Source organism: Pavona decussata, unplaced genomic scaffold (genome assembly GCF_977016875.1).
Source record: "Pavona decussata unplaced genomic scaffold, jaPavDecu1.1 SCAFFOLD_76, whole genome shotgun sequence".
NCBI lineage: Eukaryota > Metazoa > Cnidaria > Anthozoa > Scleractinia > Agariciidae > Pavona > Pavona decussata.
The window spans coordinates 1,398,733-1,424,361 of NW_028145494.1; the positions used below are offsets into that span (position 1 = coordinate 1,398,733).

Consider the following 25,629-nt stretch of genomic DNA (forward strand, 5'->3'; position numbering starts at 1 on the left):
ACACAGCTGGCTCAGTGGCTGGGTAACCACTCAATCATCATGGCGTCCACAACAACAAGGATACCTTCTTGGTTACTAGTTTCAAAAGAAGATGTTATAAAATCAAGCGAGTGGAAAGACTTCACTTCAGAACTTTTTGACGCAGTACAACAACAGCTTACAGAAAGTCACGTTTCTTACTTCTCCGATCTCACAGATTCGGAGAAAATCATGTTTCTTGATCGTGCTGGGAGGCTCGTCCGTGACGGTTCGTCCTACAAAAATCTTGTAGGAAGGGTTTCTGGAGTACTTGATCGAAATCTAAATGAAGACGTCACGCAAACTCTCATTGATCCATTAAATAAACAGACAAAGGCACAGTTACTTTTAGATGGAGCCTCAAATGCATCTATCAAACTGTTGCAAAGGTGGCCGGACTTAAGAACCAAGCTCTATGCTTGCCTAAACCGTCCTTTACCAGGCAACTTGCGAAAAGCAGTGTGGAAAATGTGTCTGGCTAATCCGATGGTACGTCAGGAGTATTTGGAAAAGGCGTTAAGAAACAAACGAGAGACAGTTTCTGCACACGATGCAGCCATCGGTCAGAAGTGTCAAGCGTTCTTGTCTTCAGAGTCAAGTTTTGGTGAACTTGCCTCTCATCCAGCAGTGCTTAGTGTCATGAAATCTGCGTTGTCTTACAGACAGGTCACAACAAACAGCACTTCAACCATAGTTGATACAGACTATCTGTTGGTGCTGCCTTTCCTGAAAGTACTAGTTTCAGACATTAACGTGAATCAGATTGATTCTGAGGAAATTGCAGGCTTTATTGAAATATACTTTACCTTCATGGATTCAAGACCTCCTTTGATGAAAGATTCTAGATCTAAGGTAAATAGCTTATACCTTAATTATTGCATATGTTGGAGATGTTATGGGCCGGGCTTAATACTCCTCCAGACTCCCCCTGTATAATACAGGGTTTTAAAGCAACTACAACCAGATCCAGGCATGATTGCTAGTATCCAAGTGCATTACCAATCACAGTAACAAGAAATTGTTTCTGCCTTACTAGGAGTTCCTTTCAGCCTTAAGGCAGTATGGAAATAAAATGACTGCTCTCCTGGATTCAAAAGATAAACAGTTTGCTTCCTCTTTGCAGAGAATACTTTCACAAGGTAAGCTAAATTTTAACCAGCACTCAAAATCTACTATTTTGCTTGGTTTAGCAAAAGGTATGTATGTGCATTACTAAATGTTTTTTTTTCTTTCTTTAATGCTTTTAACCCATGTGTTGTGCTAACACTTTAAACATCTCTGTGATCAGATAAACCAGTTCAGTTGGCAGAAAGTCTTGCAACTGTCATGCGATCATATGCAAGATGCATGTTTGTTGGTAAGTACAGCCTGTTCCAATGACTGCTCATATAGCTCTGGTATTGATGACGATGGTAACTGTCACAGCTCATGTTCACCCCTCTCCTGTTCTGTCTGTAAGTACACCATACCATAAGTTGTTGTTCCTGTCTACCAAATATATTTGGTTGTCAAATTTGTTGTGATGCAACAAGTATTAAATCTTGGGCAGTGAGATCAAACTCAGCCAACACATTAGAAAATGGGAAACTTTAACAGTCTTCAGGTTTATCGTTTTAGATTATCAGAAATGCAAGTTTATAAATCCCCAGCGGACAGAGAAATGGCTTTATTGAATTGCTATTTATTATAAAATTTTACTATGACTTTAGATAAGTCTTAAGACCATACCCCAGAGTCAAGTCTTTAATTTTAACTTGGCAGGTTTTCTGTCTCTTGATGTGGTGTGTTACATTTGGGATCAGTACATACTGAGCATGAAGCTTACATCATTCCACTGTATTGCCACCTTCTCTGTTGCCATGCTGATGTTGTTGAGAGAGCAAATACTAAGATGCAGAAATGTAAGAGCTTTGTAACAAGTTACTATAAGGGTTTGCACAAACCTTGGAGGTCTAGAAAAGTTATGGTAATTTTAGAAAGGAATACTGTAATACAGCCTGTAGACTTCCTTTCAATGGCACCGTTCTATGTGTCAGAATTTGAGATCATGACCTGATTGGTTAGATTAATAATTGTTGAGATGTTTGCTGAAAATCGTCATTTGTATATCACATCTTAAATCACAACCCTCAGCGCGTTCGCTCTCAGCTTGTTTCATTCTCTGATTTTTCGTGCGTGCAGTCTTTTTCCCATGGTAGGGTTCGATTATTAATAGCTGAGAAAGTATTTTTCTACCACCAGACTAAGGAGGTTGAGGACGTTTTACTTGCTGAAAGCAAAAAACTGAGCGTACGAGATTTTCAACGAGTGGTAAGTCGAATGGGTATATTTCTTACTTCAGACACGGGAATACTGCTTTACAGCCAAATGACGGACGTCGACAAGTAACGAGCAATAATTCTTCTACAATTTCTGAATTTTATCGCCAATTGTCTCTCAAACTGTTTGTCACTAAATCAGTTTAACAGTTTCTGTACTTGCTACGTTGAAATGTGTACTAATTAAAAGCAAGTAGAAACATTTGCTGACAGGCGCATTCAGAAAATTGACGCTGGTCAAGTTACACTCTGTTTTTTTTATAAGAACCTTTTTTATAAGAACGTCGAGGCTGAGATTAACCAAAATATTAAGAACGTATTAAGAACATTCCTCGGGCTGAGAGTCGATGAAGAACGTTTTTATTGTGCTAATCTGCATGTATATAAAATCAAGGCAACAAATGTAAATTATCCAAAATACTTAAGGGCATGTTTTGTATAGCATTAACAATGGTGACACACATCTCGGTTTGTCATAATCAGCAGTTCTTGATACCATATCTCAGCAGGCAATGTACTTTCAATTGATAGGTTTCCTGCATTGACTTACTGAAATACATCTAGTGTATACCATGTAACATCTTAAGAACGTTTTCAGCCTCAAATCGCAAAAAAATGTAAGAACTTTCAGCCTCAGCTCCAAAATTAGACGTTCTTATAAAAAAAAAACAGAGTGTACCGTGGAAGAAAACCTTTTACTCTTCTTCAAATACAATTGGAACAGTTTTCGCTTCACAATAACGTGATCTTCCAAATTGTGGACCTTAAAGTTACCATGCATCGTAAACCAATAAACTGACTCACTGGTCCAGAATGCATTAATGAACTATTTCGCTCTGACGAAGGGCTAACGCTCGAAACGTCAGCACTCGAATCTCTTTACTTTGGCCAAATTACCTTATCAACTCTGTTGACAAAACCAAACATTCGTTTCCCGGGGGGGGGGGGGGGTTACTTCCTTATAAGAGGCTAATGGGGATGTGCCGCTGGATGGGGTCGCATTCTCACGACTGGATTGACTAGAATGGGGTCGCATTTTCAATAGAGTTACTAGAATGGGGTCGCACGTTTTCGGATTTTTGGGGTGAGAAAATTCTATTAAGTAGGGATTCAAAATGGTCTCCGTTAAAAAGTTCAGAAAGTTGTTGTTTATTAAATGTAACAATCACCTGGCATTACATTCCGTTCTTGAAAGTAGATGCATAAATAGAAAGTGACTTTGTTGGGATCGCGAAAATTACATTTTCCCAAAAAGTGACTAAGATGGGGTCTACAACTGGCCACAAAATAGACTATAATGGGGCAGGGGCTCTGAGAGGCCAGCGGCACATACCCAGCAAAACTGAACCCAAGTACCCCCCCCCCCCCCCGGATTCGTTTCGACTCCCCACCGACACAACACCACAGTTTCTTTAGAAGCTAACCCCTTCTTCCCTCTTCCCATTAGTGGACAATGGGCCCTTTTCCGTTTAGGGCAGTTCTACTTAGAATGAACCCGATTTGTTGTAACTGTCTTGTGGATCTTTCTGGTAGATTGACCGCCATTTCATGGATGATTGGCAGAAACAAGTGACGGCAGAAGTCCACGGCTTTGAATTACCTCTCGTGGATCCAGTGGCAAGTATGTGAAAAACTCCCCTTGGATCCTCCCCCGGTCTTTTTTGTCGCCCGCTAGCGGGTTGCCATTGCCAACTGAATTCGTTTTATTTGTCGTCCCATTTTCGGGGCAAGCTGAATATTGGACAATATTGTTTACTGTCTTACTGATAACCGACCTTCACATTTTACCATCGTTGTTGACGTTGATCAAATTTTGTAAAAAGAAGAATACATAAAATAAATACGTGGAAGTCAGCAAGGAGAATTTGCATGATGATATTAGCGGTACTCTTCTCATACTCATGTGCTCTGTTTTGCATTCTTATTTAGCTGTTGGTAGGTCGGCAGGGCCCTGGTCCATGTGGTTCCGAGGGATGCCTCCCAGTAGGCAGCGAGTTGAAGACCGGCGGCAGACTCGCGAAGAGCGAGAGGAAGAAAGACGACGAAACCTCATGGAGCAACGGAGAGAAGAAGCTCGGAGGAAGAGAGAGGAAGAAGAACAGATGCGACTCCGCGAGCAAGAGATGAGACGAAAGTTTCAAACAGAGAAACAGCGAGAGATGGAACAAATTGAGGCGTTAGAGAACGAGCTGGAACGGGAGCGGACCGAGCGGGCATCAGCCGAGAGACAGAAGGATGAAGAAATAGCGCGACTACAGGCGGAACTTGCAAGATTTCGAGGTACACCAGTACCCACCCCTGGGGGTATCCCTCCATCCACTGCCCCCTCGGTTAAGACCCCGACTCCAGTCGACCCCAGTCCTCATCCTTCTAGAAGTTCGCGTCAAGAGGCAGAGGATCTGGTGCGGTCGTTATTAGGAGGGACACTGCGCAGCGTTGATCTGGGTAAGAGATATGTGCGGAAACTAAAACGATAGAAGTAAATTTCTAAGAGATGCAGCGGTATTTGTACATGGTGGCATGTTTTGGTCTGCGAAGGCAGATGCGATCCTAACAGCCGGCCATTTTAAGGTGGTCTTATACTCAACAAGTTAATTTCTTTAGAAAAGAAATTTACCGGAAACTTTTACCATCACTTCATAGAGATTCACGCCCTGGCTTCAAAATGAGTCTTTTCAGGTCACATGTCATAAAAGTTAATGATTAACCAGCCTTCTAAGTAAAAATAGAGGTGTTCATTGTAAGATATCTAATTAACGCACGGTTGGATAAGTATGAAATCAACTTAGATCTGTCCACTGATGAATTCTTTAGGCAATAAACCTCGAAAGTTAAGCAGCTTGGCCTCTTTAGAATTTATTTTTATTCTTTTTTTCCCAGAAAGTAAGGTAGAAGGAAATAAAAAAGAGGGCAAGGATTCACTTACTAGGAAGCAGTTCAAGATCGTGAGCATTTTTTAGGTTTACGACCTAGGAAATTTAGTCAATCTTGCTGAAAATATCAGAACACTAGGGTACAAAGCACCCGAGATATCGTTCTCAAAAGTTCATTCAGTTCGAGAAATTCTGTTATTGGAGAAAAACAGTCTTAAAGATAAGGGAACGGATTCTAGACAGCTCATCCGTCGCTCATTATCCTAAAACGTTCGTCAAATTCAAGTTACCACACTAAAATACAAGCTGAACGGTAATTTGATGCAAAAACAATCGTTTCTGTAAGATTTGGGTCGTGTTTTGTCGGTTAAAACTCTGACCTTAGGACTCTCTCCTCAGGCAGATTTTTCTCCACAGTAGTACCAGATGTCATTTTACAAAGAGGCAGGGGGGGGGGGGGGTAATGTTCGTATTGACGCTTGTTTGTGAGCATTTAATAAATGTAAACAATTGTTGCTATGGCCGTTGCTATGGAAAAAGTTGCATACTGCTGATTCGATTTCTTAAATCTCGCTGCTTTAATGCTGGAAATCGAGTAAGATTATTTCAAGACAGCATTCCCAAGTGTTTAAAGGTTACAATTTTGCTATTTTAAAAAAGTGGCTTTTCCAACCTAACTTCACTTTTTTGAGTAGAAGTCCACCTTAACATCAATCTCGACAACCACAAATGATGAGCAAAATTGTTGAACACTTATAGCATAGCATAGGGTTCCTCTATCAAAGTTACTTTATCTTTAAAGTACATTGTTCAGCGTTGGTTTTAAGCAACTTTCTTGAATGAAGCAGCAGTGCAGCGCGAGGAGCCTGTGAACAAGTGGGGTATAGGGCGAAAAGAAAAATCGGCGAGCCGGACGAGCGGAGGGCTCTCTCCTAGCTCGATTTTTGTCTTAGCCCTATACCCCACTTGGGAGCCTGTTCACAGGCTACACGAGGCCTAAACAGTGATGGTAAAAGTTTCCGCTCTCAAACAATACCTATTAAGTAATAATAATAATAATAATAATAATAATAATAATAATAATAATAATAATAATAATAATAATAACTTTATTAACGTGTCAAGTAATGTAGCTGAGGGGAGAAGCTCTCTACTAATACCTCTACTAATAGTGGACACCTAACTAAATTCTAGAAAATTCTAAAAACAAAAAAAAAAGAATTAAAATTTACATCGTAAACCATATTAATAAAATTTCATACATCAATCGCAAAAAATCATATAAACCCTAGTCATTCTCGGCATAGGTTGCAGCCTCGACAGTTACTGACATTTGCTACTAGGGCAGTAAGGTCCTGATTACGTATGACTCTTTTAAATTGCTTCAGAGAGGGTTGATATCTTATTCTAGGAGTGAGATCATTCCACAGTTTAGGCCCTAGGTAACGAAGTGAGTGTTTTCCATATGTCACCGAAGAGAATCGAGGTTGAAGTTATAATAGTTCTTTCATATTAGCCTGCGTAGCTGGCGGTTTTGTCGGTGTTTGGGCACATAAGCACATTCGACAAAAGTGCTTATCCGGCACAGAAAGTTATCGGGGCTTTCGAGAAACGAGTACAGAAATCCACCTCTGCGCTCAGCTAGTTATGAGTTGTTTTTTGTTTTGTTTTTCGTAGTGGCCCATGGTTCTGCGGAACAGCGGATGAATCTTGACGTCATGACCAGAAACGCTCTAGAGACCAACTCTCGACAGTATAAAGAAGCAGAGAGAGAACTGTTTGGCCGGGAACTTGAAAACGAAGATTGGGACCGGATGGAGGAAGATGAGCGATCGGAGAAGACTGCAAGACTGATGACGAGATTAAAAGAGAAGAGAAAACAGCGCTTAAACGAGTCGGGATCACAGCAGTTAGAAAACTAGAGGGTGGGGTTGGGGGGGGGGGGGGGGGGGGCGTCTACTGAACGTGTACTGGAAGTCATAACCGAAAATGGACGGAATCACATGGGCTCTCGTGCACTAGCTTTGAATTCTCGTCGACTTTCGCTCTCGCCTCGCTCGGAAGCGAATAGTAACGAAAACGTTGCTATCGAAGCAATTTATGGATATCGCAAACTGAGGTCTGTAGAGGGAGAATGGATAAATCTAACATCGTGTTCTAAGGCAAAAGTCATGCCGTGCAATGCATACAATTTTCTTCGTAAGCCGCTTCACGATAAATTACATACTGATAGAGCGAAAATACCAATGCAAATCATTCTTGCATTGACATTCTTGAAATCGTAAACGACATCCTGTCAACGAGGAAATAGAGGATAATAGTTTTCATATGACTTCGTCTGACGGAATTATGTGTGTTTTAGTGAGAATTAAGGTTAGGGGACTCCTTGTGATGGCCATCATACAGTTCATGAATCTCATTAGCGTGCATTTCTGGACATATCTCTCTTAAAACAAAATGAGTCTTATTCGACTCTCACTCTTTTGACCCAAATTTACGTTGAGAAAAAGCAGTGTTTAAGCTTATAATTTACGGTCAAACACAAAGACGAATAGGTAGTAGATACGTACGAAAAAATCAACAAACCGAAAACTTTGTGTAAAATTCGAAAGATCCTCTACTGAAAACAATTTATTGAGTCGTCAATGAATTCCGCTTTGTAAGATTTGTTTATGTACAAACATAGCTCTGTAGAAATAAAAGCTGTGTACTGTGGCTAATAACACCGAGTTTTCAAGGCAAAGTTTTGATACAAATTCAATTTAAAATTACAAATGGTTATCTATTGGCAACTTTCGTCACTTGACGAAGATCTACTTCCTCTTGTGGGATATGGCATCGTCCTGTGCATGCGTAATGATTGGTAAGTTCGCTGACCATATCCAGGGCTCGTCGGTGATGTTGGTGACATTGGGTTAGGACCCATGTGACCCATCATTTGAGGCATCATGGGTAAGTATCCTCCCGGTGGGGAATTGTTGGGGAGGTTTCTTGGTACATGCGTCAATGGTGCCGCTCTGTTCTCGTATGGCCCTAGAATCAATAGAAAAAGGCGTGAATTCCTTTGCAGTATATTCGCTTAGAGAGTCGCGTTTCTACCACCAAGTTTCAACACAGCAAATTCCGAAAGCTAAACTTCAACTTTTTGGAAGTGAAGGTCTTCAACCCTTTTAGTTTACCTTGATAAGTAAAAGCAGGATTCATTGTAGGAGGCATTGGTCGGGGAGCCTGGGGTCGAGACACCTGGACATCATTTCTTGGAGGCACCATGTCTCCATGTAACCGGGCACGAGCTGTCGCTGCTATTTCTCCCTGATCAAGTTGCTTCATCACTTCCATGACACTGTATTGTGAAAAAAAAAAAAGAACGAAAATAATGGTTTTCACTTTCAGATTCCAGTGAACAGCTTTTGAGACTAAAGGCAAAGATAAAAGATTGATGAGAACTGAATACGGACTCCTAAAAAAACTGGGTGAACTTTGTTGTACGAGAGGTTTCAGAACTTCTATTTATTGGTATACAGAAGGGAGGCTGAGAATACCCACCAGTCGTCGGGGTCGCAATCTCGGAATCCTTTGGCAAAAGGGTTGCTGGCGATCTTGAGCTGTGTGATCTAAAGTAAAACAACATTTTAGCATTGTTAAACTGACGAACCAGTACCGTCGTTTTAAAACTTGCTTACATGGTGGACACCTCAGATTCGTTATTTCGCCCTCCCTATCTAGAGATTCTTTATGGTCAATCTTTAGTTACCTAGGACTAGAAGCGTGGCTCAAAAACCTAGTAACACGTACGTACAGCACCAAACTTAATTTACATGCCGCTAACTTTCACTTTGGTCCCCTATTTTCTCTTACTCCTTAATCCCTCCTTGTAGACAAATCTGGGCCACAAGTAGCCAATGCATAGCTAACCTACAATATTGGACAGGATTTAAAAAAAAAAAAATTAAACCCCCTTCCGCGCAAAGCAAAACGCGCCACTTAAAAATGTAGGGGACGGCGGAGGGGGGGGGGGGGGGGGGGAATGATCTTAGTTTTTTCATTTCACTGCCCAAGATTGAATCTTGGACGAAATAAAAAGAAAATTAAATCCCCACCCCCAAAAATCAAGGATGAATTCACGCGCAAGGCAAACGCGCCACTTTTCCATTATTGAAACGGGGGAAGAAGAAATGGGGCGATAAAGTGCATTCCTAAACTTTGCCCTGTTAATTAAATATTGTACCAGATATCTTCCAAAGGCGTTTGTAAATATTTTTAAAAATTACAATGAAAAATAAAAGAAAAGAACAACGCGTTTTGCTGTACTCATTACAACACTTTAAAGGGGAAGTATCACGGGGATTTTGACAGTTTTGTGGTGACAATGGTGCGACAACACCTTCACTCTAATCTGTTGACTTTCAGCTTTTACAGAAGTGGTTGTCACATCTTAGATGATGCATGATAAAAAGTTTGAAGGTTGTATCGAAAAACAAAACAGGAAAAAAACCCTTGGCAAGTGTAATCAAGCCTGCTTTTACGGCTAGATTCTGCGTATTCTCCTGATTCTCTGAGTAGTGCGCATGCGTTTATAATAAATATAAATTTAAGAAGCGGATCCCAACACTCGGAGTTGAATTCACAGCCAAAGTGATTTTTGCAAGTGTTAGTGTTCAATCATTGTTCCAGACGTTCGCCTGAAAAACCAAACACTATTGTAACCAGAGACTTAAGGTACGGCTCGGATGGATGGATGGATTTTACGCCCGGCGCGACGTTAAATTTTATGCAACTCACCTCTGAGCTTTAGTCGTATGGTGCGCCGTAAACATGGCACGTAATGTGTGCAGAATCAAATGCCATTTGCGCTTGAACTCGTTTTAAGTGTTTCTCGACTTTAATTCACTCAACAACGTAACGAGCTAGTTAGTTTAACACGAAGATTAAAGTATCTCTGGTCATTTTTCAATCCTCTTTAAAGTGGCTGAATTAATCGCCAATAGAGTAATGGCGACATTACGTTTACTGGACCTTTGACATTATAGTTTTTATTCGTTTTTGGTCTGAGTACTTTAAGTTTTTAAGTAGGATTAGTTGGCGGTATTTTGTTTATCGTGAGGTGTTTATTTGCGCAAGGAAAGATTACAGCTCACTCGTAGGCGAAGAAGCCACTTGAACTGAGTCATGTCAAGTGTTTGGCAAACCGCCACAACATAATGAAAGAAGATATCTAATTACATTGGGACGAAAGAGTAATGTGAGGGCGCAGTCTACCAAGTAATGCTAAATATTTAAAACTCGAAATACCAGCTACAACTTAACTGTAGGAAAACTCGAAATCTTGAACTCAGTAAAGGCGATGCACGATAGCCATTGTTTTTGCCGAATGCAAATTTTTAGTTTTTAACTTGAATGCAATTGTTTGTTTGTTTGTTTTTTCTCGGGACGGTTAAACATGTTTTTATCTAGGTTAATGCCTTCAGAAAACGAGGTTAGACAGGACTGACTACGTCAGATCATTCCAACGCGTGGCAAATGAAAACTTTAGGAAAAATTGATAAATTGTGCAAGGTATTACCGGAAATTCTTGAAAATTTTAGAAAAAAAATGACAGTTTTGTGTTTGGCGTGCAGTGTACAAGGAAAAAAAAACGGAAAAATCTCTGGCTATAGCCTTAACAGGAATGTAATGTACTTCGTAAACTTGAATGAGTCGGCTCTATTGAGGGATTAACCTTGTCCGTCCAAGAACTATCTTCAGTAAAAATGTGGGATGTTTTGCATAAGTTGGAGTCTGTGGATGAAGTCCTTAAGTGTGACCATTTAAATGAATTGAACAGAACTTTCTACGATGCTTTTCATTTTCTTTCTTGACTAAACGGAAGTTTAGAAAATTGTACTTTTTATAGAGTGTTAATACTCCTAGAGGAGGTAAAGATTAAAAATTGATCGGTCATCAATTGACAAAGTTTCCGATCATTACTCACGCAGAGTTTTGTGCCTCGAGGCACTTGACAAAGTTCAAATCTATAAACACTAAGCTGACAATCCTTCTTAATTTGAGCCACCTGTTATTCAATACCTTGATGTCTCACGGAAACTTGATGAATAAATTTCATCTGAAATATTCACTGTAAATTGAATTACAGAAGAGCTAAAATCACTAAGAAGGTTCTTAGGTCAGGCGTTTTGCTTCCACGGTTATTTTTTTCGCCCAAGGTTTTACGAAAGATGACATTCCTAAGAAATTAAATGGACGTCTATTTTCATAAACAACCTATATTTTAAAATTACGATTGGCCGTTACCTTAAGTATAATAAATTATCCCTTTGTAAAGCGAATTTATGCATAACAATGATCAAATGCGCTGTTTACAACATAAGTCAACTTGCGTTAAAAATAAAATAATGTACCATACATGCCTAAAATAACATCACTCAACACGAAAAATCTTTACGAAATAGAAAAGGAATAATGTATTAATGATAACAATGACATCAGGAAGCACTGCACTTATTTGAGGTAGCTTTCCCCACTTTGTATTCACCAAGTAATGCTTTTGTCGATCATTTTATATAATTGGTTTCCTTTTACAAATGGTTACTGTAAGTGCCGAAAAACAAGGCGATCATATACGAATACAGACGGCTTGACTATACTGAACTGTGCAGAGTTACAACCTTCCTCTCAAAAGGGTCAAGTTTAATGCATGAGATCAACTGAACAAGCTGCTATAGACTAAGCAAGATTGGTTGTCAATTACAACTTTGAAGATCTAAGTATGTTGAATAACTTCACCTGGTCACGCCCATAACAAGATGTGCTGGTTTCCATGATCTAATCTTTTAATTTAATCTGTTGACTTTCGGCCTTTACAGAAGTGGATGTTACATCTTACTGTTGCATGATAAAACGTTTGAAGGTTGTATCGAGGAACAAAACAGGAAAAAAAAAAAACCTTGGCACGCATAATCAAGCCTGCATTTTCAGCGAGGTTCTTTGTATTCTGCTGATTCTCTGAGTAGTAGTGCGCATGCGTTTATAAGAAATGTAAAGAGGTGAGTGGATCCCAAGTAGATCCCAACCCTCGGAGTTGAATTCACAGCCAAAGCGCGTTTTTGAAGTCTTAGTGTTCAATCATAGTTTTTCTAGATGTTTATGAAAAACCAAACATTTAAACAAACAAACAAAACAAGCAAAAATGTAACGGGACGAAGGCTAACAAAGCTTAAGATATTTAGAAGAAACGAAATCGAAAACCTTCTCACAGCAAATTTCTGAAACTCCATAGCAGTAGAGTAATGTAATGTTACTATCTTATATTCGCAAACGATTGTCTGGAGCAATAAGCCAATTATATATAATCAAATTATATCACACCAAGACTGGTTTATCATGGGAACAATTGCAAACGTTACACAATAATTTTCGAAGTATAAAATTATCCCAATCATGATTTCAGTTTTTTTTATCCGAGCGACAATTAGTCTGTATATGGCAGAGTGTCCCAGAGTTGCAAGTTGAAATACTGCATACTACAACCCTTCCTAGTGTTTAATTGTGCTATTATATTGTAAGGGAAGTGGTCATAACAAGCTTGTTCGAAGAGGACCCACCTTGTCTGTGGTAGGGGGGTTATCGAAGACACCACCTGTCTCATGAAACTGCCAACAAAATTTTATTGGCTTTAAAATTTGAGTTGACACAGAAACATTCAGCTAGCAAGAGTCGAACATGGCTAGATAAACTGAAGAAAAGTGAGCTTTGAATTTCACTGTCAATTTTTTAATGCTGGATAGAGGGGTGGCTATGCAATAAAGACACCATCTTTTGAGGCTGAGGAAGGAGGGTGCAGGCAGAGACCACCATCTATTTTGTGGTTTCGTGGGTCCTGTTCGAGTGTAATAGTTTTGACCACTTCCCTACGTTATTGCATTTGCTTCGAGTTCTGATTGGTTCATTGTTTTAATTACGTCTGTTTTGATTGGCCAGACTGATTTCTTTGGGTTTGGTCTTACGGGACTCGGTTGAAAAGCACGCCAATCCTATACATCTAGCAACTAACCTTGGAAATGGAAATTTCACACAATTATTTAGTGCATGTGCCGTAAAATCCGAATATAAGCCCTACGCTGTTTTACATTGGGAGGGTTTGGGAAAGGTTAATTTTGTAAGGGGCTTATATTCGCAACGTGACGGTATTGTGCGGCACACAGACAAACGAACAATGAGAAAGGACAAGTCGCTTGTCAAAATTTTAAAACTGAATAAACTGCAAAAAACCGTGGACGAAGATCCTGCTAGTCGTCAACGTTGGATCTCGGAGAGATCTGATCGGCTAAACTTGATTAAAATAGAATTCGGGAAGCCCAAGGACTACTGCAAAGCTGATACAACTGAATTGGATTTAAGAAATTTCTTTCACTGACAAGCAATCTATGGACTCATCAATTTAGGGCGATTCTATTTATCAGAACAGGCCAGCCAGACCATAGTTAATTGAGGGACTGGTTAGGAAACCTTGTCATGAAAGGTGCTGCAATTTATGCTGGAAGGGCCGCGACCCTACACAATCCTTTGTTTTAACGTTCACACCACAGTTGAATATCTTAACAAAAACGTTTCGATTGGTCAGTTGCTCCAACACATTCCAAAGTCTATTGTTGTTTGTGCAGGGTCAAGGCCAAAAAGGCAAACAAAAACATATAGCAAAGACGTTTGTAAGGTTTCATAACCATTGCCTTTAATTAGCTATGGCCAGACTGGTCATTTCACAAACGGAATGTACAAATTTGAAGGATAAGTTTTATTGTAGTCCTTCGAAATTCTTCAAAATAGTGCATACCAGTTCCGAATTAATTATTTTTCAAGATTTTGTAGCACCATCCCTTCGAAATGACGTATTTGATTTACAGACTGGCTGGTCTGTGATTAGAAACAGTTAAAATCAACACTATTTTAAACGTACCATGTGATTCTGATAAGCAGTGACGGCCATGAACTGGGTTTCAGCGAAGATAAAGGTTCTCAGGTGATCCTTGCTCATTTCGTGCAGACTCTTTCTGGAGTTGCCTTTCTCTGATTCGTCTAAAATAACGTGGAATCGAGGCTGGTACTTGTGCATTGAGTTGAGAATGATCTGCAAGATGAATGAGGTTTGAGCAAAGAGAGAGATGGTTCGAATTTGTAACATTAAAAGTATTTCTTGATGAAAGAGCAACAGTGTCTCAATAGCAGTAAGCCACGTACTCTAAGAGCCCCAAATTTGATTTTACAAAAATATTGAAAAGGAGATCGTTCCATATACAATTGTTGTTTGAGAACTTTCAGTCCATTGGTCACACTTGCGGATTCGTCGACAGACCTCTACAAACTCAAAGTTAGAGACGTTTTTCACGGCACAATAAGCAGCACCGACTCTGTACTGCTTACTGTAACCTTCATCCAAACGTGCTACCCATCATGATCTTGTACAGCAAAGTAGACAACACCCCACAGAAAAGCACTGCCCAGTACTCTTTCATTTGTATGGTGACCCATAAACTTAATCGTTAATATCAACTTCTAAAGCACAATAAACACCACCATAGGAAATTTCACAGCTCAGCGGCACACATAGACTAAAGAGTATACAGTACATAACAAAAAACAGCGCAGCACGAAATTACTGCTCGACAAAACATTCAAATGTTTTCAAATGTTATTTCTTTCTATTAATGCAAACAAAGTTTTGTCTTGCATGGTAGTTTCGTTGTTGTTAGAATCACCTTAATGTCTCTGCAAATATAGCCAGGAGTTGAACAGTTGATATGGCGCCAACAGTGCTCTCAACCAATCAGAAAAAAACAAGGACAATGCTTATGTACAAAGAGTTCTGATTGGCTGAGCCCACTAATCTGTGGAGAGTGTGGAGTTTCTTTTTTCTTTGCTCTTTTGGCCGGTTATTTGCTAGAGTAGAAATATCAGACTCGTGGTAGAATTAACGGAAAAAAGTTACGGTAAAAAATCGGAACGAACGCTCTTCGGTCATTATCATGTTCAATGCTCAGAATAAAAATTAACATATACTTATGTAGAGAGAGAAAGAGAGAGGCAACGATTTAAAAAGCGTAAAAATATGTAGAAAAAATAGAAAACTTTTTGAGAAAACAATAACAAAAGGCATACGAAAAAAAACTTTAATTACCCCTGGCAAACTTTTGCACGAATTGAATCCGATTGTACATTGAGACTAGGTCATTAGTCACTAGTTCATTAATAAAAAATAAAAACATTCTTAAACAAGACAGCCAAACTTGTTTTTTCACTTTTAAATAAAATTCTTGCTGAGATCCTTTGGAACCATACAGTGCTTGTCCCAAAAATGCTTTCCAAGGGAGGGAGAAGAGTTTTTTGTTCCTCGACGCGTAGAATTCTACTAGAAAACGTTGGAAAACTTCGAGATTTCGAGTTAGAGGTCAGAAACGAAATTTGGACAGCTTTGTACTTTAGCCAACTTAACGGCAAGGGGCAAAATCAACACGGGAGGCATAATCGCCTGATTACAATCCTAGATTGAAGTCAAGACGGAACCGGAAAATTCGTCAAGGAAATCAATTGTTGAATATTAATACGGATTATAAAAGTGATCCACTTGCCAAGAAATTAATGGGAATGACTTTCGACACTCGTATCAAGCGTATCTATCATTCTGTAATTTTGGGAAATATTAGATTTAAAGGTCTCAGTGGCGAGAGACTTCGACCTCCTTAACCAGAGAATTTTTGTTTACAAACGTCGTTTTCTGCTCGGCTAAGGATAAAAATATAATTTGTGGACTTTGTGTCCTTAATTTATAAAAATAAAGCATTTCCTGAAAAAGTATTTGTTGCTATTTTCAGTGGCTGAAAACCCAAAATTAACTCTACCGACAGTTGGTCCGAGAAAATACGCACGGCATGCAAATTTAACGACCAGGAGAAATGGCTATGGTAATAAGAAAATACACTGCACTGTTAACTTCAAGGGTTTTTAAGGACTAATTTGACGCAGACAATTTTTCTTTTTGGCATTTTCGTTTGGCTTGACTTTCAAGTTGCTACGTCATGATTTGCGCATCTGGAAATAATTATCCTAATTTTCTAATTCCAAGTTTGTCATTCATAATCCTTTAATCTTGTTCAACGCAAAACCACCTTTTACTCTTTTTCAGATTTATTGACATCCCTGCAGTAATTGCGCTGACTTTTACTTCAGATTAATACTATTCTGAGTTTACTTCAACCCTAACGAAAACTCTGCAAATTGCGAAAGAGGGCTAAATATTCTGAGCCGGTTTAATCCTCACTTCCCATGGCCCAGAGGCAAACTCTCATTTTGTAAAATGGTGAAAAACAAGCATAACACAGGGAAGTACCGTTCAGGAACGTTCATCCAAACTGTTACTCTTCAGGATTTCATCCACAATCTCAAAGCTTTGCTTCCACAGCATAACTAAACAGTACGAGGACGGCCTCGTTAATTTTCCCTCCGAATGATCATACTGTGGGATTTCAACCACAGACTGAAAACTTACACTCAAGTATAACGAAATTCTTGGAGGGAAAGAATTGATCCCCATCAATCTATTATGGTTTTGGCGGCATAATTTCAAGAGGTACTGGTATTGATTCCTCTCTTGTACTTGTAATACTGAGAACGATCATCTATTTTCTATGGGGATTTGCAACGGGAAACGAGTATACTTAAGTTAAAAAGGGCCGCACAAGTAGAAAAATATCAAAAATACTCAATGTGTACGTGAGGCTATTCACACATGCACAGACACAACTACATTAGGAATGCATCTGAGTTCTAAGCCAATCAGGAAATCGAAATGTACTGAAACCATAAGCTCCTGGAATGTGTGGATGCATGCTGCGAAATTCCCGCCTTTTTTTCTCTGTAAACGTGGCTTTCATTCAACAGAACAACAAAGTTTCAAACTTTTGTTTTTTACTGGTCAAAACTGCGCTGAAACTGAACTAAATACCTTTTCTCAACGTGCTTGCCTAGAACGCAAAAAGAAAGATATCACGTGATCTTCTCAAAGAGAGAAAAAACCATTATCAGTTTTAGCTCCTTTAGCGATTTTTCCAAGACACAAGGAGAGGATTTGAATATAACGGACATTTCTTTCAAATTGTGCTAGCATAGCAACTTCTAACAAAACCAGACTGTTATTTTTAAGTTTCATTGGTATAAGTATGAATTTTAGCGTTTCAAAGTGTTTTGGAAAATTTTTCTCTATCCACTGGATTGGTTTTGGCAGATAAACCCTTTCACCTCAAAGACTCTCATGCTCATCATCATTTCTCCTAACTAGACTACTCCTGTTTTGAACGTGTTGTTTTATGTTTTGCTGTCTGTGTGTGTTTGATTGTGTACTTGATTTTTAACCTAAATGTATTGATAAATTGAATAAGCTACGCCTAAAATCCTGATTTCAAAGTTGTAATTTTTTTAGGAGCCTGTAGCTCGTACAAGTCCCAATGGTTTCTCTATGGGCATCCTCGCCATGTGTTTCTCTCTCTCTTTTGTTATTTATATATCCTTTATATTTTAATATATATTTATCGTGTAACGATGTGCAAGAAAAATGGCAAAAATAAACTGAAACTAACTAAAACTGAAAAACCCTAAAAGTGTCTCTTCTGCGGCTGAACCGATCAATTTAAACGAAAGAAACTCGAAGAAAATTCAGTGGTAAACTCACTAACACAAAACCTGGCCTGGTCGTCTAAGAGGTTAGTTGTAGTTAACAACTCAGTAAATGGTTATAATCGGAAAACAACGATATTTAGGTCATAATATAAAAACTACAAAAGCAATTCAAACAAAATAAGATTTCCCAAAAGATACATACAGTGCGCGAGTGTGTTGACCAGCAGCACTGAAATAATCACGGATAAATGGGCCAATCATATTTTGTATATTCCCAATAGAACACGCTGAATGTGCACTTATATGTTTTACATGCTTTATCAAAAGATAATTCACAACTTACATGTCCGTTGTCGTCCATCAGGTTGTTGGTGAGTTTAAGTTTGTCAAAAGACACAATTTGTTTCATCCATTGCTGTCCAGTGCAGGGTGAGTCAGGGTGAATGTGTACTCTCCCAGGTACACTGGAGTCGGCTTTGCCTGCTACCAGCCACTTGGAGCTGTGGAACGCGTACCGATAACGTTTGTCATCCACGGGTACAAAGTCCATCATGAGGATGTACTTGGAAGCTGGGTCTAGTCCTTGAAGGCGAACCTGGAATGTTGGAAACATGCGCCTGCAAGGGATATATTGGGGATGACCAGTCAGGGTTAAATAGTAATAGATGTTTGGGCGTTCTTTTGCAAAATGTACCAACACAACGGTTTTCTACGAATTTCAATCGCATGGGGATTATGGGGGAAAAAAAGCGTTCAAGAAAACAAAAATAAATGCTCAGTATCTTCTATTATTCGAACAAACTTGTTCTGACAGCGTAATATACACTGAACTACAACAAAGTACTCCTTAGTACAGGTTTCCACTGAATGGCCAAACTTGAGCGCTGTTGTGCGGCACAATAAGCTTGAGTAACTTTAAGAAAATACTGCAAGAAGTTGCTTTTTCTTGGATGGTCACACTTTGGAATAACATCCAGATTAACATTTAGAACGGCCTTGTGTAGCATAAGTTAGCAGTATAAACAGCACCACAAAAAAGTACTGCTCAGTATATTTCCGTTCACTTTCCTTCTAAACCAACATTTCTAAATTCCACTTCCATTTGGAAAGTGTCCCCAAAGTGCTCTGCGCTAAAGACATGGACACTTAAATAAAGTGATTTATTTTTTTTCCAATTTCATTCACATTTTGCAACACAAAAAACAGTGCCACGAGAAAATAATGTACTGCGTTTAAGTGAATGGAAACACGTTAGGATCGAACGTCTTCAAGTAAGTACTTAGTAAATTTAAATGGCTCATGAAGTGATCATTCACCCAAGGGGCAGTGCCACCGATATTTAGTGTGCCTTTGAATAGCGAAAAAACACACTTGTATCGATGGAAATCTTAAGTCGTGTTAACAATTGTCCTACGAGTATACGTAAGCTACTAATTGTTATCTTTTGCTGCAGATGGGTTAGATAGAAATGGATTGGAACTTGAAAAAATTCTTCCTGCTTATTTTGGAGCAATTGCAAAAAAATTATTCATAGTTTGTTCTTCATTGGAGAAATCAGTTAATATTTTCCTCCCGGTGCTCTGCGAACAATTTCATGTTAGAGAAAAGGTTCTTTGTTAAAACATTTAAGTAACTTTGATCAAAATACAGCAAAATCTCAGTGACATTGCCCCTTTACGTGGGGCCCCTGCAGCTTGGGGTGCTAAGAGCACTTCCAGAAAGGAAACTCCCCAACCTTTTACATTTTTTAATATTTCTCTGAGATACCGGTTATATGACGTCATGTACTCAGTTGAAACGACACTAGGCGACACAAAAAGTTTTTTTCCAAGGAAGCAGAAGAATGTAACTCGAGAATATATTCTATGTTTCAATCAGCATTAGTTTGCTTGTGGTTGTTAACTTTTGAGTTGACACCCGCCATTTATAATTGAATGCAGGTTCTTGGTCTTGCTAATTCACTACTGTTTGACCTGTTTTGCAGGGGGCCTATACATTTAATCACGGACAAAATCAGTCCCTAGAAACATTCCACTCTCCCCAATCAATGTGAATATAACGCTGTTGTTTACGTGATCATGATTTACAATAAACATTCGCCATTTGAATTCAACAAAAGCCAGGGTTGTTTAAAAACTTAACATTTCATCTTTTATTTTGAAAAAAACATATGTATTGAGGTGGACAAAATTCCATAAAAAAAGTCAATTTTCGCAATCCAGTTTTCTATTTCAACTCTTAGAATATATAATGAATCAAATCCTAAAAACACAGACAATGTAATGCCAGCAAAACTCCCTGCACTCCGCTATAGGTTGTGTTGACCATCTGTGCGCAGCTTTACACAGTTAAGCAGCTGTAGAACGAGTGCAAAATGGCTCAAATGTTTTCACTATATATGTACATATACCGTACATTCTTCCAATAACCTTTTTTCTCACTGTGAAATTTCTTGAGGTCTGAGATAGAAGTACAGTATACTCGAACGAAACTGAGCGTTAGGCATATCTCACATTGTTTTATTGTGTGTCTAGTTCTCACCTATGCGCTTTCTTCAACTGTGTTTTTATTGCCGTATTAATTGTTCTTGAGTAATTTCCTCGTGCCATCCGTCAACGAGCAACTTATTGCCTATTCCGTTTCGTGTTTAGATCTCGTAATTAGCGCTTGGTCTTTTTTCAGCGCAATCAATCGTCCGGCCACGGCTGCAAGTTTCTGCAGCTTCTCGAGTAGACAGTCTTGTCTAGCTTCGTAGAACTTCAATTCCGATGAAAGATCCACACGAAACGTGGGGCAACTGGGGCTTGTTTTTTTTGTGCTTCATAAAGGACCATAAAGTGATTTTAATGGCATGCACTTTGTCTTTAAGTTTTGAATTTCCTGTCATGCCTCACCAAAGAGCTCAAGGAGAAATTTTGAGATCATAGATCAAGCTTTCTTGCGGTTGCACCCAAAGGGAGGTCGAAACTATATCGAGAAAATCACGGAAAGCAGTGTCTTTTCGTATCAGATTTCAAACCAATCTATTCTATCTGTTGTAATGCAAATAGAAATCTTGAGATAAGCAAATGAAAACGTCACCATTTATTACACCTTATCTTGCATGTTCTAAACTGATCTTCATGTGCCGGCACGAGTAGAGGAAATATTGAGGTGCGAAGTCATGAAGTGCGGCAGTGATCTAGTAAACCAAACCTAAACGAAGAGCGTGTTTATGTGTTTTATATGTTTTATACATACCTTCCAGCTTTTGTAACTATCATCTCTGTTCCAAGAGAGTGAAATTCCTCCCACAAGCTTTTCATCTCCAAGTCTACCCGTGCGTTTATGAGCCCGGGGCACAATGGCCTTACATTTGCTTGAGAGCATGAAGATTGTGTTGGTGGTGGACTTGAGTTAGGAGAGCGACCGTTGTCACTGCCTTCGTCCGAATCTTCGGGCATCAGTTGGTTATCAGCTCCCCTCAAGGACGTCCTTTTTCCTGTTCCTGCGTTCATGAGGCGCTCTGTAAAACAAATCACAAAGGACAGACGACAATGAACTTTCAAGAAAACCGCAGGGTACGCAAATGCCAAGGGTCTGAGCTCAATGATTGACGACATGCGATATGAGCTGAGAGTCAGTGACATCAATGAAGATGCGCAGATCGACCCCGCGCGTAAAACATACAACACACACTTTTGTATGTATAATTATACCTTCCATTTCTCTCAGCAGAACTTGGGAATTCCAGTGATAGTTCGGATTCTGTTGCAAAAACGCAAGGTCTGCGAGTTGTGCTCTATCGATCAGGTGCGCGATGGAAAAAGCGTTTGCCTTAGGAGAGAGAAATCCAGAACTGTCCATTACACGCAGTAATAGCTGATAAAAGGTCGAGATGTGGCCCGCGAGATTGGATCGCTGATTTGAGCCGTCTGATGTGCACACTTGTGATGTCCTTGTGGTGTGCTAACCCAATAATACGTGCAGTAAAAACCGCGCCAACAACTGCAGTATATATATCTCCTGACCATTAATTAGTTAATTGATGGGACATTGTCAGTCGTGGCGTATAGAATTTTTTCAGACGAGAAAACGAAATGTACTTATTCACGAGGTTAGTTGGTACAGTGTGCCTGGGTTCAGAAGTAATAGCTTATCTTGGATTAGCCCGGCAATTGTGGATCAATAGGCTTAAACAGCTCTCAGGGACATCGGTTTCGGCTCTTGGAGAGGATTGATGAACGAAGGGTTGTTAATGCATTTGCGGTATTAAGGAGGCACTGTTTTATTGCCTGAGGTCATAACCCCATCATTCAGATCCTTACCTGTCGCAGTAGGGGCCAGATGTCTTTTTAATCAGCCGCTTTCTGTCAGGCAACTTGTTGTAATCCAGGTGCGAATGAGATCCTGTGGATGAAATCCGTTTTCCACAAGCGATCTTATCACACTTAACTTGACTAAATACGGCGTAATCCGTCAGATTTAAAGTAGATATCTCTTTTACGCTGCTGTTGCCGAATACTCGGGCCCTGAGACGAACCATTCAAGGAACGTTGAGGAGAATTTCTGTCGTTTCCTTTTTAATAACACGAGGTTTCCAGAGTATCAAATGTTCGCAAAGGAATGCACTAAAAAACGCAAAGCGATAGCTTTTCAGCAGAAAAAAGTGACATTTTTCGAAATTTTTCGATAAGGTGTGCAAAGAAAAATGATTCAACGTTGCACGTTGCTGGAAAACTATTGGTTCCGCCGGACTCAAATATCAGGCGCAAAGGCGGCAATTAGAGAATCCCTTTTTATCCAATGGCAATAAGTGGATAAACATACTATAAGCTTTGGGAGACCATGGATAAAATCCTATTTTGACCATCGTAATGAAAGCTATTGAGCAGGAATTTTCTGCGGTGGTATTTATTATGTCATACATGACCGAGTTCTTGCTTTGAATTTCTGTATGAAACCCTCAATGTCACCATATAACTACTGTATAAGGTAGTCCTAAATGTTTCGTCTGTATATGGAATCCTAAAGTGTAACCATTGAAATGAAAGCTACTGAGAATTCCCTCACATGACTGTTAACTTTTTGTCGTTATTAACCATTTAGACCAAAAATTGGTCTACCATTTTGCACTGAAAAAAGATCAGATCTCATCGATCATCGCAGCGTGGGAGCCTTTTTGACCTCTGCCCAGGAATATTGACGCTTAAAGCACGATAGTATAAAAATCTGTCAGCAGAAATATCAGTGAAATCTCAACAACGTTTCTAACAATGTTGAGAGCTGTGGATGAAAGAAGACTGAGATTTTGTTCTTGGCTCCCATTTTATGTGAACCATTTGTCTAGTTCTTTGTACTCGCGCGTACACATGTACGCACACGCACGCACGTACGCAGACATGCACTCAAGTTTGCCTTAGTAGCACTGTTATGTAGAAAATAATCTGAATAGTTTATTTAAACTGGAATTCTCCCTTTTGAAATATTAAATCTTTCATTTGTTAAATTCAGTCCAATGTGGTGATCCTTATGTCGACCTTCGCCCTTTATACTTCAGCAAGCTAAACTGAGAAAAACAGACGGAAGCGCAGCGAGCCATTTCGGTTAAACATTGGTGAACGAGCAAATTCTCGCGAAACTAGAAGGTGGTCATTCGCAGAAGATGATCGCTTATTATGTCAGGTGTACACAATTTATGCACGTACGCTCACTGTAACAAATATTTCCACACGTTTTATTGGTCGTTGTGGTTTCTTGGCGACCGTAAAATACGGCTTTTAATTCAAGACATAAACACAACTGATAAAAAGAAAACTCACTGAACAAGCAGGTAAAATACGAGATTTATCGGTATACCCTCAGGGCTACTAGGACGAACACACGCAATAGACCCAAATTCTAGATCAGTTGACTCTACTCTACTTGACTAGAAGAAAACTAACTAACAATTTATCCCTAACCCCGAAAAAGAAAAGGGTTTAAATATTAAGGCGATACACCTGCCGTATTCTATTTACCAAATCCCATGCAATTCAAATATAGAAAGACGAAGAGAAATAAAATCTAGAAAATTATCCACCATATAGACTTACTGATGGCGCAAACTGATTTGTCCTGGTGGGCTTCTTTCAAAATCAGGCAGGCTATGCTTTCAGATGCTTTGCCAATCATTAGGACCATATGACTGTTCAAATGTTTATCATATTCGTTAAACGTTTCGTTTGGGCGTGAAACTTAAAGGTTCCGACTGCAATTGTATCACCCTAGAAAAAAAAAACGCTTTATTCCAGAAACGCAGACTTTCTTCATCTGGGCCGGGTTTCTCCAAGCAGCATGAAAACAAACGTTGCCCCAGAGGTTGAGGTTTCCAACTGAAGTGACCTCGCGAATGGTCATCACTCAGCGTGTTTATCCAATTCCAGTCCATTCTTAGCCGTTCATAGCGTCTACATTCAGTCGTCAGTTGCAGTTGAGTGCTAATTGGAGTGATTGAGTCGTACCAGCTAACCTTGGCCGCTAATCTCAAGCCCTTGAGCTTGAATCTTGACTGGTGAAGGTAAAGGTATTAAAAACATTCAGCTTTTAGACACAAAAGTCCCGCTATTCATTCCAAACTCTAAAAATTTTACTGTAAGGTTTTGCGTGCTAAATTCGCAGTCTTTGAAGCACTCAGTTAAAAAAATTATTGTCAATTTGTTGGATTAGTTGCACGCCGTGCAAAAATGCCTTTGGCCAATTAGATCAGAGTCTCAAGCTACGAATCATTGGAAAATCTAGTTATAAATTGCGCAATTTTGAACCGAAAGTGAACAAATTCAACGTCCTTATTTCAGACCTTAACCGATCCAGTACAAGCAACTATAAAGAGATTCTTTATATTCTCTTTCAACTATCCAATTTTTTTTTCATTCTAGTATTAAAAGGCAAGAGAACCTCCTGCTGTTTTATTTGGAAATAATTGAATTCAAAAGTTTAATCAATCACTGAGCCAGTACGTCTTTAGATATTTTAATTTTGTGATTTTGGTAAAGAGTTGCATATGGTATGGATGTACCCTGGGAGCAGAGGCCCTTCGATCTTCCTAGATAAGTCGATCGAAGGGCCTCTGCTCGCAGGGAAATATGGATGATCTAACCTTCGTTTCTGGCTGACTTGGATATGCAAACAGCTTAGACCTAAAGATCCACTGGGGTATGTATGAACTTTAAGGGGGCAAGGGGAGTTTTCCTAAAGCCAGTAACATGTTGAGCTCGACCAGGAGCCCGTGGCTAGACTCTAGTTTTGGCACAACTTTTTCATGTCCGCGTTTCACCATTTATAGAACAAACGCACCCAACGATCCGTATCCTCATACCCGATTAAAAAAATTTTAAAATGTAGCATTTAACGGTCATTATCAAATTCATGTAATTCATCAAGAGAAAACAAAGAAAATCACTACTTTGACCGTGGTTTCGATATGTGTTCCTTATTACCATAAAATTTCGCCAACTTTAGCCTTAAATTTTTACGAGAATTAATGATTACTTGGGAAGCCATATCAAACATTTGAAAGTGTGTTTGATCAGATATCCAAACGCCTCGAAGTCGTTCAGTTAAAAAAGAAACTCGACTGCGCCTCGTTTTTTCAACCTGACTTCTCAGTTTTTGGATATGTCTGATGAAACATGCACGCTTTCTCGTGTTTGATATATTACAAAAAGAGTTGATTCACATCGTACACTGACTGAAAATAATTTTCTGGACGGTAATGATGAGGCCAAAAACTCTGA

General features: G+C 39.3%; 2 protein-coding genes and 1 long non-coding RNA gene across 4 annotated transcripts in view; 2 read left to right on the plus strand and 1 right to left on the minus strand.

The window, feature by feature from the left end:
* LOC146476548 (uncharacterized) overlaps positions 1-25,629 on the plus strand; it is a 96,227-nt gene that overhangs the window by 44,825 nt on the left and 25,773 nt on the right. The window lies entirely within an intron of this gene.
* On the plus strand, positions 40-7,924 carry LOC146476555 (uncharacterized). Its single transcript, XM_085114417.1, has 8 exons — positions 40-870; positions 1,055-1,157; positions 1,307-1,375; positions 1,780-1,919; positions 2,260-2,328; positions 3,870-3,957; positions 4,266-4,781; positions 6,887-7,924. Exons 1-8 carry the CDS (start codon positions 40-42, stop codon positions 7,129-7,131), a joined length of 2,061 nt encoding a protein of 686 aa, XP_084970543.1. The 3' UTR covers positions 7,132-7,924.
* On the minus strand, positions 7,803-24,093 carry LOC146476556 (T-box transcription factor TBX10-like). Of its 2 annotated transcripts, none has more exons than XM_085114422.1 (7): positions 23,950-24,093; positions 21,116-21,380; positions 18,219-18,492; positions 14,163-14,333; positions 8,756-8,823; positions 8,389-8,552; positions 7,803-8,242 (listed from the first exon to the last, which is right to left on the minus strand). In XM_085114422.1, exons 1-7 carry the CDS (start codon positions 24,035-24,037, stop codon positions 7,992-7,994), a joined length of 1,281 nt encoding a protein of 426 aa, XP_084970548.1. In that variant the 5' UTR covers positions 24,038-24,093; the 3' UTR covers positions 7,803-7,991. The 2 variants fall into 2 exon arrangements, with proteins under 2 accessions (XP_084970548.1, XP_084970547.1); XM_085114421.1 differs by lacking the exon at positions 23,950-24,093 and adding an exon at positions 21,574-22,243.

Coding starts and splice junctions, on each gene's coding strand:
- LOC146476556 (XM_085114421.1), bottom strand. CDS start 21,721: ATGGACAGTTCTGGATTTCTCTCTCCTAAGGCAAACGCTTTTTCCATC. Junction 18,493..21,115: donor ATAGTTACAAAAGCTGGAAG/GTATGTATAAAA, acceptor TATCCCTTGCAG/GCGCATGTTTCCAACATTCC. Junction 8,553..8,755: donor GATTGCGACCCCGACGACTG/GTGGGTATTCTC, acceptor TTCACAATACAG/TGTCATGGAAGTGATGAAGC.
- LOC146476555 (XM_085114417.1), top strand. CDS start 40: ATGGCGTCCACAACAACAAGGATACCTTCTTGGTTACTAGTTTCAAAA. Junction 1,158..1,306: donor GCAGAGAATACTTTCACAAG/GTAAGCTAAATT, acceptor CTCTGTGATCAG/ATAAACCAGTTCAGTTGGCA. Junction 3,958..4,265: donor TCTCGTGGATCCAGTGGCAA/GTATGTGAAAAA, acceptor ATTCTTATTTAG/CTGTTGGTAGGTCGGCAGGG.